Source organism: Zalophus californianus, chromosome 10 (genome assembly GCF_009762305.2).
Source record: "Zalophus californianus isolate mZalCal1 chromosome 10, mZalCal1.pri.v2, whole genome shotgun sequence".
NCBI lineage: Eukaryota > Metazoa > Chordata > Mammalia > Carnivora > Otariidae > Zalophus > Zalophus californianus.
In genome coordinates, this window is record NC_045604.1 from 15,978,673 (window position 1) to 15,990,995 (window position 12,323).

Here is a 12,323-nt window from a genome sequence, read left to right on the forward strand (position 1 = left end):
GAGGAGTAGGAGACCTGGATTTCGTCTGGTCTCAGGAATTCAGCTGAATAGGGATCAAACCATTCTGAACATCTACGAACTCAACAGCAGACCGAAGAAGAGAGTAGCAACAACCCTCTGAACAGAGAAGTGACCACTTTCTGGAAGGTAGGACGTGCGGAGAAGTGAATCCGAGGCGATATTCGGGAGGATAGACGGTGGGGGAGGGGGCCTCCGTCGGCCGCTTCTGGCAAGTGATAGAGCCGCGGAGCACAAAATCGGACCTTTTAGAAGCCGACTCCGCGGAGGGACATTGCTCCAGTGGCTAAGTGGGGGGTGGAACCCTCGCGGGACAGTGTGGTCTCAGGACCCTCAGAGTCACAGAAACACCGGGGGTGCCTGAGTGCGGCAGAGCTCCCAGGGATCAGAGCAGGGAAGCCGGCTGCAGAGACGGAGCCAAAGCGCGGGCTCTCAGCTCGGGGTGGCCATAAACTGTGATCCGCGGCCCAGTCGGGCCACTGCTCCTCCAGCAGGGACCCAACAAGTGGCAGATCTGGGGAGACTCCCCTGCCTCCCCCGGGAGGAGCGGCGCGGGAGCGCACCGCAGGGATCTGCTGGGTTTGAAGACTCTACACGGGGCCGGGGGCCAGAGATAGAAACGCTCGGGCACAGGCCGGGTGAGCACGGAGTGCGGCCGGAGACCGGGGAGACGGGAGTGATTTACTGCCTTTCTCTGGGGGCGCACTGAGGAGCGGGGCCCCGAGTTCTCAACTCCTCTGAGTGGAGATTGGGAGGCCACCATTTTCACCCTGGTTCTTCAAGGCTGTACCAGAGCTTGCAGGGAACAAAAGCTCCCGAGAGCAAACCCGAGCAGCTTGCTTAGCCTGGACCGACAAGGGCGGGGCAATTCCACCTCCGGCAAAGACATTTCGGAACCACGGCAACAGGCCCCTCCCCCAGAAGAACAGCATGAACAGCGAGCCAAGACCAAGTTTACCGATCAAGGAGAACGGGAGAACTCCAGCTGTAGGGGAATACTGCACATAGAATTCATAGCTTTTTTTTTTTTTACCATGATTCATTAGTTTTTCAAAGTTAATTTTTTTAAACTTTTTTTAATTTTTCTTTTTCCCTTTTTCAACCAACATCTTATCAGTCCCTTTTAAAAAAAAAACATTTTTTATTTTTCATTTTTAGAGTCATATTTTATCCCTTCATAGTAGTTACCCTTATTTTTGGCATATATATATATATATATATATATATATGTTGTTCTCTCTTTAAAATTTTGAGATACAGTTTCTTCTAACGGATCAAAATATACCCTAAATCACTAGTGTATGGCTTTGTTCTAGTCTCCTGCCTGATTACATTCTCTCCCTTTTTTTTCTTTTTCTTTTTTTTTAAATCTTCTTTCTTTTTTCAAACAACTTCTTATCATATCAATTCCTTTAAAACATCTTTTATAATTTTCATCTTTACACTCATCTTCCATCCCTTCATTGTATCAACCCTTATTTTGTACATATATAAGTCTTTCTTCCTTAAAAATTTTAGAAGGCACTTTTTTCTAACAGACCAATACGCCCAAAATCTGTGTTACACTGATCTATACACTACCCTGATCATATTTGATCATATTCGGGTTTTTTTCGTATTTTCTGTTTTTGTATTTATCTTTTTCCTTTTGTTCTTTTTTTTCTTTCTTTTCTCTTTTTTCTTTCTTTCCCTTTCTTTTCCCCTGGTTTCAGGTCTTTTCTGATTTGTATAGAGTATATTTGCTGGGGACATTGTTAACCTGTTAGCATTTTATTCTCTCATTCATCTATTCTCCTCTGGACAAAATGACAAGACGAAAAAAATCACCTCAGCAAAAAGAACAAGAGATAGTACCCTCAGCCAGGGACCTACTCAATACGGACATTAGTATGATGTCGGACCTGGAGTTCAGAATCATGACTTTAAAGATACTAGCAGGGCTTGAAAAAAGTGTGGAAGTTATTAGAGAACCCTTTCTGGAGAAATAAAAACTAAAATCTAACGAGCTAAAGAGTATCCTACTAAAGAGTGAATGGGTCAACCAGGAAATTAAAGAAGAATTAAAAAAATTCATGGAAACAAATGAAAATGAAAACAAAACTGTTCAAAATCTTTGGGCTACAGCAAAGGCAGTCCTGAGAGGAAAGTTATATGGCAATACAAGCCTTTCTCAAGAAACAAGAAAGGTCTCAAATACACAACTTAACCCTACACCTAAAGGAGCTAGAGAAAAAAAAACAAATAAAGCCTAAACCCAGCAGGAGAAGAGAAATCATAAAGATCAGAGCAGAAATCAATGAAATAGAAACCAAAAGAACAGTAGGACAGATCAACAAAACTAGGAGCTGGTTCTTTGAAAGAATTAACAAGATTGATAAACCCCTGGCCAGACTTATCAAAAAGAAAAGAGAAATGACCCAAATCAACAAAACCATGAATGAAAGAGGAGAGATCACAGCCAACACCAAAGAAATACAAACAACTATAAGAACATATTATGAGCAACTCTATGCCAGCAAATTAGATAACCTGGAAGAAATGGATGCATTCCTAGAGATGTATCAACTACCAAAATTGAACCAGGAAGAAATAGAAAACCTGAACAGACCTATAACCACTAAGGAAATTGAAGCAGTCATCAAAAATCTCCCAACAAACAAAAGCCCAGGGCCAGATGGCTTCCCAGGGGAGTTCTATCAGACATTTAAAGAAGAATTAATACCTATTCTCCTGAAACTGTTCCAAAAAATAGAAATGGAAGGAAAACTTCCAAACTCATTTTATGAGGCCACCATTACCTTGATCCCAAAACCAGACAAAGACCCCGTCAAAAAGGAGAATTACAGACCAATATCCTTGATGAACATGGATGCAAAAATTCTCACCAAAATACTAGCCAATAGCATCCAACAGTCCATTAAAAGGATTATTCACCATGACCAAGTGGGATTTATCCCTGGGCTGCAAGGCTGGTTCAACATCCACAAATCAATCAATATGATACAATACATTAACAAAAGAAAGAACAAGAATCATATGATCCTCTCAATAGATGCAGAAAAAGCATTTGACAAAGTACAGCATCCTTTCTTGATCAAAACTCTTCAGAGTATAGGGATGGAGGGTACATACCTCAACATCATAAGCCATCTATGAAAAACCTACAGCGAATATCATTCTCAATGCGGAAAAGCTGAGAGCTTTTCCCGTAAGGTCAGGAACGTGGCAGGGACGTCCACTCTCACCACTGCTATTCAACATAGTATTAGAAGTCCTAGCCACAGCAATCAGACAACAAAAAGAAATCAAAGGCATCCAAATCGGCAAAGAGGAAGTCAAACTCTCACTCTTTGCAGATGATATGATACTGTATGTGGAAAACCCAAAAGACTCCACTCCAAAACTGCTAGATCTCATACAGGAATTCAGTAAAGTAGCAGGATATAAAATCAATGCACAGAAATCAGTAGCATTCCTATACACCAACAAGACAGAAGAGAGACAAATCAAGGAGTCGATCCCATTTACAATTGCACCCAAAACCATAAGATACCTAGGAATAAATTTAACCAAAGAGGCAAAGGATCTGTACTCAGAAAACTATAAAACACTCATGAAAGAAATTGAAGAAGACACAAAGAAATGGAAAAACGGTCCATGCTCATGGATTGGAAGAACAAACATTGTGAAGATGTCAATGCTACCTAGAGCAATCTACACATTCAATGCAATCCCCATCAAAATACCATCCACTTTTTTCAAAGAAATGGAACAAATAATCCTAAAATTTGTATGGAACCAGAAGAGACCCCGAATAGCCAGAGGAATGTTGAAAAAGAAAAGCAAAGCTGGCGGCATCACAATTCCGGACTTCCAGCTCTATTACAGAGCTGTCATCATCAAGACAGTATGGTACTGGCACAAAAACAGACACATAGATCAATGGAACAGAATCGAGAGCCCAGAAATCGACCCTCAACTCTATGGTCAAGTAATCTTTGACAAAGCAGGAAAGAATGTCCAATGGCAAAAAGTCTCTTCAACAAATGGTGTCGGGAATATTGGACAGCCACATGCAGAAGAACAAAACTGGACCATTTCCTTACACCACACACAAAAATAGACTCCAAATGGTTGAAAGACCTAAACGTGAGACAGGAGTCCATCAAAATCCTAAAGGAGAACACAGGTAGCAACTTCTTCCTAGAAACATCACCAAAGGCAAGGGAAGCAAGGGCAAAAATGAACTATTGGGATTTCATCAAGATAAAAAGCTTTTGCACAGCAAAAGAAACAGTCCACAAAACCAAAAGACAACCGACAGAATGGGAGAAAATATTTGTAAATGACATATCAGATAAAGGGCTAGTATCCAAAATCTATAAAGAACTTATCAAACTCAACACCCAAAGAACAAATGATCCAATCAAGAAATGGGCAGAAGACATGAACAGACATTTTTCCAAAGAAGACATCCAAATGGCCAACAGACACATGAAAAAGTGCTCAACATTGCTCGGCATCAGGGAAATCCAAATCAAAACCTCAATGGGATACCACCTCACACCCGTCAGAATGGCTAAAATTAACAAGTCAGGAAACAACAGATGTTGGTGGGGATGCGGAGAAAGGGGAACCCTCCTACACTGTTGGTGGGAATGCAAGCTGTTGCAGCCACTCTGGAAAACAGTATGGAGCTTCCTCAAACAGTTGAAAATAGAGCTTCCATACGATTCAGCAATTGCACTACTGGGTATTTACCACAAAGATACAAATGTAGGGATCTGAAGGGGTACATGCACCCCAATGTTTATAGCAGCAATGTCCACAATAGCCAAACTGTGGAAAGAGCCAAGATGTCCATCGACAGATGAATGGATAAAGAAGAAGTGGTATATATACACAATGGAATATTATGCAGCCATGAAAAGGAAAGAGATCTTGCCATTTGCAACGACGTGGATGGAACTGGAGGGTGTTATGCTGAGTGAAATAAGTCAATCAGAGAAAGACATGTATCATATGACCTCACTGATATGAGGAATTCTTAATCTCAGGAAACAAACTGAGTGTTGCTGAGTGGTGGGGGGTGGGAGGGATGGGGTGGCTGGGTGATAGACATTGGGGAGGGTATGTGCTATGGTGAGCACTGTGAATTGTGCAAGACTGTTGAATCATAGATCTGTACTTCTGAAACAAATAATGCAACATATATTAAGAAAAAAGAAAAAGAAGATAGCAGGAGGGGAAGAATGAAGGGGAGTACGTCAGAGGGGGAGACGAACCATGAGAGATGATTGACTCTGAAAAACAAACTGAGGGTTCTAGAGGGGGGGAGGGTGGGGGGATGGGTTAGCCTGGTGATGGGTATTAAGGAGGGCACGTTCTGCGTGGAGCACTGGGTGTTATGCACAAACAATGAATCATGGAACACTACATCAAGAACTAATGATGTATTGTGATTAACATAACAATAAAAAATTTAAAAAAAAGAAATTGACTCAACATTTACTATATAGAGTCGTTCTGAGTATTAGGATGAAGGAAATAGTCAATAATATTAACAGCAACAACAACAATAACCAGTTTTGCTAACATTTATTGAGCAGTAACATACCTTCATGAGTGCCTCTTTAAGCCCTGAGGATGCACCAGAGACAAAAACAGAATCCTTACTTTCATGGAGCTTACATTTTAGACAGCACTACACGAATAAATATATGCCCAGAAGTGACAAGGACTTGGGAGAAAAAAACAAATCAGTTTAAGAGGAATAAAGAATACCAGTCAATAGGATGGGGGAGAACAGGAATGGACTGGTATTTCTCCCTAGTTCTTTCTATATTGGGCCATATGTTCTGTTCACTGCTACCCCATCCTGCCCATAGGAAGTCATGTTCTAACCAGGAAAGCAAGGGAAACTCCATATACTTAGGCCAAATAGAAAACAAAGTAACATGGTAATAAGCAAAAAAAAGGTGATATGACTTGGCATACATTTAAGCTTTAAGAAGGGAAAATTGGAGAGCACAGCTGTATATCAAAGTCATATTCTTAATATTGTTTTTGATTATTTGATTATAAAGAAAATAAATAATATATGATGTCGAAGAGGTTATCTGAAAAAGTGAAAACCATGCAGTTTTATTTGGTATTTAATCACTTAAGAAAATTCATTGCATTTTCTAAAGTTGGAAAAAATGTTCTACCAAAACTTGAAAAAGATAGTTCAGTAAAACTATAGACTAATTTCATATATGAATATAGATCCAGAACTTCCCAATAAAATATTAGCAAATTGAATTAAGAAGTATATTAAAAGAATGACATGCCAGGAGAAATTTGCTTTGATTCCAAAAATGTAAGGATGGTTCAACATCAGGACATCTATCAACATACTTCCTAAGTCAACTGATCAAAGGAGAAAGCTCATATAATTTTTTATCAATAGATGCAATAGAAAAAGGACTTACAAGATTCAGCTGCCATTTCCAGCAAAAATTCAATGTAAAATCAGATTAAGATAAAGTCAATTTCTAAGATTGCTGATGATTTAAGACTCAACTCTTCACTTTATAAAAGTGAAAGATTTACAAGGTTGCTTATAAAGGTTTAGAGGTTGCTACACTGAAGTCTTGAGTACAGTTGAGGACTAATAGAAAATAAAACATAAAAATAGCTAAGTTGTGTAACTGTGATGCCACAAAAAAACTTTGATGGTGATGACTCAAGCACAGCCCCACCTTCCACAGCTAAAGCAGAATGAAAGATAACAGGTATGCAGTTCTCAGTCTTCATGTGGCAGAGAAGTCACTCGGCTCAGACTGAAGCCACCCTCTGTGGCTGCCGGATTTTGTCCATGCATTGTGTTACTAGGGTGTGCACTCTTAGTGTTGCTCATTTACAAGTCTGATAATAACCCAGAGTGAAAAGAGTTGAGTCTTAATCACCATTATCACCTATTTATGAAGGTGGATCTGTCCTTGGTCTGCTTAAATCAAACCATAACATATATATATATATAAACATCTTATGGAAGAAAATAAAATAATAATGATGACTACTATTTATTGAGTTCATATTAAGTTCTAAGAATTGCTCTCATTCAATGCTTAATCCAGCCCTATCAGAGAGATGCTATTACTATCCCCATTTCATAGGTAAGAATACTGGAAATTGAGAGTATAAGTAACCTTCCTAATATTACATATGAAGAGGAGCTGGGATTCACCCCAAAGCAATATGGTGGTTCCAAGAGCCCACGCTGTTCTCAACTTCTTTACACTGAAACAAATGGAGAATATGCTGTCTTCCTAGATGGAAGGACTTAATTCCACAATAAGTCAATCCTTCCAAGGTTGGCATATACACCTAACATCGTTCAAATCAGAATGGCAATAATGTTTTGTTTCAAACCAGATAAAATGATCTCAAGTTATATAAAGAAGGCTAAATGGTAGAACTAGCCTAGAAAATTGTCAAAGAAAAAAATACTGAGGTGACATCTTCTTCAGTATTTCAACTTACTATAAAGCCACTGAATTACAGCACTATGGTGTTGGCATAACAATAGACAAATGATCGTTTGAGCAGACTAGACTTTAGATACAGATACAAGTAAACATGGGAGCTTGACATTGTAGAAGCAATGTTTTATTTCATTAGGAAATAATGGTTTACTTTAAAAATGGTACTGGCCTGACAGTCTGTGTGTAAGAAAAAAAAAGATCTTTTTATTATATCATAACTAAATTCCAAGAAATTAAAATTTTCATGTTAAAAAAATAGAAAGCTTAGAAAAATAATTTTATATAATTTAAAGATTAGGGGGATCTTTCTAAAGGAAAAAACAAAACAAAACCAAAAACAGAAACTCAGAAGCCTTACAATAAAAACTAGGGGCACCTGGGTTGCTCACTTGGTTAAGCGTTTGCCTTTGGCTCAAGTCATCATCCTGGGGTTCTGGGACTGAGCCCCATGTCTAGCTCCCTGCTAAGTGGGGAGCCTGCTTCTTCCTCTCCCTCTGCCTTTCCCCACTCTGCTCATGTTCTCTCTCTCAAATAAATAAATCTTTAAAATTAAAAAAAAAGATAAAAGACAGTTATATTTAGCTAGAAAATAAATTGTTTCTTGCAAGGCATAAGACTCCCTCAAAAAAAGAAAAAAAGTTAAATTCCAAGAGATAGATTGGAAAAATTCATCTGTAACACACATTATAGAAAAATAGATTTCCCCATAATATACAAAGACTTCTAATATTTTAAGATAAAAAGGTAATTCAATAGAAAATAATGTATAAAATATGGATAATTTAAAGAGGAAGATATGCAAAGGGTCAATAATATTTGGAAATATTTATACCTCACCAAAAAAGCCAAGAGAATGCAAACTAATTAGAGAAATAAAGTAATAATTAAGAAAAATAATTAGAGAAATAATAAAGTAATAAACAAGCAAAAACTAAAACAAGTGGTAATTTTACTAGTTTGTGAGGATGCAGATCATGGACATTCTTTCATTGTCTGCGATAAAGTGAATTACCTCAACCTGTTAGAAAGTAATCCCTCAATAATGGTTAAAATTAAACTTTCCCTTTGATTTAAGAGAGAAACATGTTGGTCAGTCCTTCTCTATAATTTTTCTGTTACTTTTTTCTGACTTTGATTTTGTTTAGAGTTACAAATATGGATATCCATATATATTGCTCTGTGGAAATTCTTTTAAATATTCAAAATAACCATATGCTAAGGAAAAAAATGTACTCTAATCAGCTGTGACTGCAGTTACTTACTGAACTCCATTTCTGTGTGCATGGCATTAAATGGGTATACAGTTTTGGCCCTGCCATCTAGAAGCTTACTAAGAGATGAAATGTATACTCTAAAATTTAAGGAACGTTGCAAGACAATGATAAGAGAGGAACCAGAATAGTATGTAAAAAAAGTGATTTCTTAATGGTCCAGATACATTTTTCTAGGGTTCTTTTACCCCCAAAGCATGAGTGTGTTAACCACTACGGCCTTACAAAATTTAGCAAAAAAAAAGGAATATTAAACATCGTAGTATTCCATTACAAAATATTTATTTTTTTCTGGGGTTCAGGTCCACGTGTTAGTTAAATAGGATCATCTTTTGCTTGCCTTTTTAAAGGCTTATCTCTTATCTCTGAGAATAGAAGTTGCTATTGCTTTACTTTCTGCATTATGCACATGTGAGATTCAAGAACTCAATTTTGCATCCTCAGAAAATGCAAAGAATCTTCACCCACCCTCACCATCCAAAAAAAAAGTAGTGACATATTTAGAGTACATACTAACAATGCAAAGCGGGGAGTTCTGATGTTTCATTTAATTGAGTTATAAACAAGAAAACTGTCAAATCCTGCCGCTGCCCCACGGATGCATGCGGATGTGTGAATTTCCTCCATGTGTGTACTCTGTGTCTTTTAGAACACCCACCGTGGAGATGAATCACTAAGGTGTGTATTAATCTGACAGTCCTAGAAAGTATCACGACAAAAAGCCAAACCCAGGAAACAGCATTTCATTTAGTTCCTGGTGTACGCTAATTGATCCCAAACCCTTCATTACTGTCTAGTGCAAAAGGCTAAGTCGAAAGGAGGCATTTAGAAAGTGACTTAAGTGAAAACAAGGCACGGCAAAATTTTAGGTCTTGTGAACTTCACTTGCTCTGTTCCTGTGTTGTCACACTGATTCTAAATTTATCTTTTATTTCAGGTCACTTGGAAACCCCCCCTCATGCAGAATGGAGACATACTTAGCTATGAGATCCGCATGCCTGATCCTCACCTCACAATAACCAACGTTACTTCCTCCTTGTTAAGTCAAGTAATTACTCATCTGATTCCTTTCACTAACTACTCTGTCACCATTGTGGCTTGCTCAGGAGGTAACGGGTACCTAGGAGGGTGCACAGAGAGTTTACCTACCCATGTTACCACCCACCCCACCCTACCTCAGGGCATTAACCCATTGTTGGTGATTCCACTAAGTGAATCGTATGTTGGGATTTCATGGCAGCCACCATCCAGACCAAACGGACCCGATTTGAGGTAAGAGAAAGTGACTGTGCTTTTGGATTATGCTATGGTCTTATCTCCGAAGGAAGGAAGGAAGGAAAAAGGAAGGAAGGAAAGAAGGAAGGAGACTTTTACTCACGTGTGAATGTAGAACTAGTTCCTAATTGGTACCCCCTACTCATAACTTGAATACGATTTCGTATTGTATATCTCTACTTACATGGAGCCATAAAAGTTCGAGATAGAAATATAATTTTATGAAGCTCTAAAACCCCTTGAAACAACAATCACTGTTCTCTAACAATTCTTGATGTAATCCTCTTGGTTTTCAGAATATATTTTTATTATATGTTAGACAAACTTGATGCATGTTCTAAATGATACATTTACACAAAAATGTCTCAAAATTCCAAAGCTAACACAATAATTCTCTGGCAGGGTATTATTATCTGGAAACTTGTAAAGAATGTGGTCAGGGATATAGATAAGAGGAAAGAAAAGTGTGTGATTCTGACATAGCTTTGTAACAACCTCAACTTGACACTTAGCCAAGAGTAGCAAGCTGATAATATTATCATTATTTATAAAACACTGATGGGTTGATGTCTTAGGAAACCATTAACTTAAGCATTTTGTATTTCCACTTTGTGTGAAACTGGCTATAAAGTTTTGGCAAATCTGAAATAGAAGAAATCTAAAATGTTATCATTCTTACTAATAATAGTAACATGTGAATGTAGCTGATTGTTTCACAATAATTGAATACCTGAAACTTGAGCCAGAAGATAGTGATTATCTGGGAAAAAAAAAAAAAAAAAAACTCCGTGATTGTAAATTAAGATTTTTTTTACGTTTATGTGCACACACCAGACACTCATACCATGAAACAACATGAATTTTGGTAATAACATTAGTTGAGATAATCCCCATGTTTCTGCTTGTCTTTTGCTTTAGATATGAGCTTCTGAGACGTAAAATCCAGCAACCACTTGCATCAAATCCCCCAGAAGATTTAAATCTGTGGCACAATATTTATTCAGGAACTCAGTGGTTTTATGAAGATAAGGGTCTTAGCAGGTGAGATTACAAAAACTATAAAAACAAATGCTGGCATTTGGTCTTGGGCACGTTGACCAGTTCAGAGCATCTTCTTGTCTTCATTGTGCATGCATGTTATCAGTTGTGCAATAAAACATGTTTGGTGATTATCTGTGGCATTAATCATCGAACTGCAACAGTCAGCATGTTTCATGTTTGCCATCTTAACTGTACGTTTAAAATAAGCATTTTGAAATCAAACTTGTACATGTTTGAGTCTTAACCTATTGCCTTTGTCACAGCTCTAGCGAGACATGAAAACTTAATAGAGGAATTTGGAAAAACTGAATATCTACAAAACGGGCTGGGGGAGGGGGAAATGACTGGGCACTTACCAAATGCTTACTCCTTCTGGAAAATAATTGTTACAAGTCATTGATGCAGCCCACAAAAAAATTACTTAGTTAGCATGCCTGGGACTTGAAAGAATTCAGCCTAGGGTTTTTTTTGTGTTTTTTTTTTTTTAAAGATTTTATTTATTTATTTGAGAGAGAGAGAACAAGAGATAGAAAGCACGAGAGGGAAGAGGGTCAGAGGGAGAAGCAGACTCCCTGCTGAGCAGGAAGCCTGATGTGGGACTCGATCCCGGGAATCCAGGATCATGACCTGAGCCGAAGGCAGTCGCTTAACCAACTGAGCCACCCAGGCGCCCCAGCCTAGGGTTTAAAGGAACCAGGAGAAAGGCAAACAGGCAATGTCCACAAAGAGCACTACGTGGGAGAGCCCGCGGACCTCGGTGGGTTTCACCCTGTGCTGGAGAACCAGGTTTGGGACTTTATGCAAGTCATGTAACTTCTCCAGCCTTAACTTTGGATGTCGATAAAATTAAGAGATTGAATGGGATTAAATGATTTCTCAATCAATGTAATCAAATCGCCAGAAAAAAAAACCCACAAATATTGTTTTATGAATCCTTTTCAGACATGTTTTTCAATAACTTTTCTATCAGCTTCATTATTTTCCTGGACCCACCACTGACTCGCTCTACTCTGAGCGCTGTTTACAGCTCTGGCCTTGCCTCTCCCCTCTTCCTCACCTAGGCTTGTCCTGGCCTCATTCACATCACTTTCAGGGCCTGTGATGTGCCACACTTCCTCGCTGAGCTTCTCCCCCCCTCTGCCCTCTCCCTTTGTCTGACTAGATTATCCATCACACATTGACCGGGAAA

At 38.6% G+C, this 12,323-nt stretch overlaps 1 protein-coding gene across 1 annotated transcript in view; it reads left to right on the plus strand.

Annotated features, from left to right (window-relative positions):
• Positions 1-12,323, plus strand: part of USH2A (usherin) — a 717,806-nt gene that overhangs the window by 463,285 nt on the left and 242,198 nt on the right. Inside the window, exons 41-42 of the mRNA XM_027612135.2 lie at positions 9,756-10,090; positions 11,012-11,134. Of these exons, the coding sequence (XP_027467936.2) occupies positions 9,756-10,090; positions 11,012-11,134 (458 nt within the window). The remainder of the gene's footprint in view (positions 1-9,755; positions 10,091-11,011; positions 11,135-12,323) is intronic.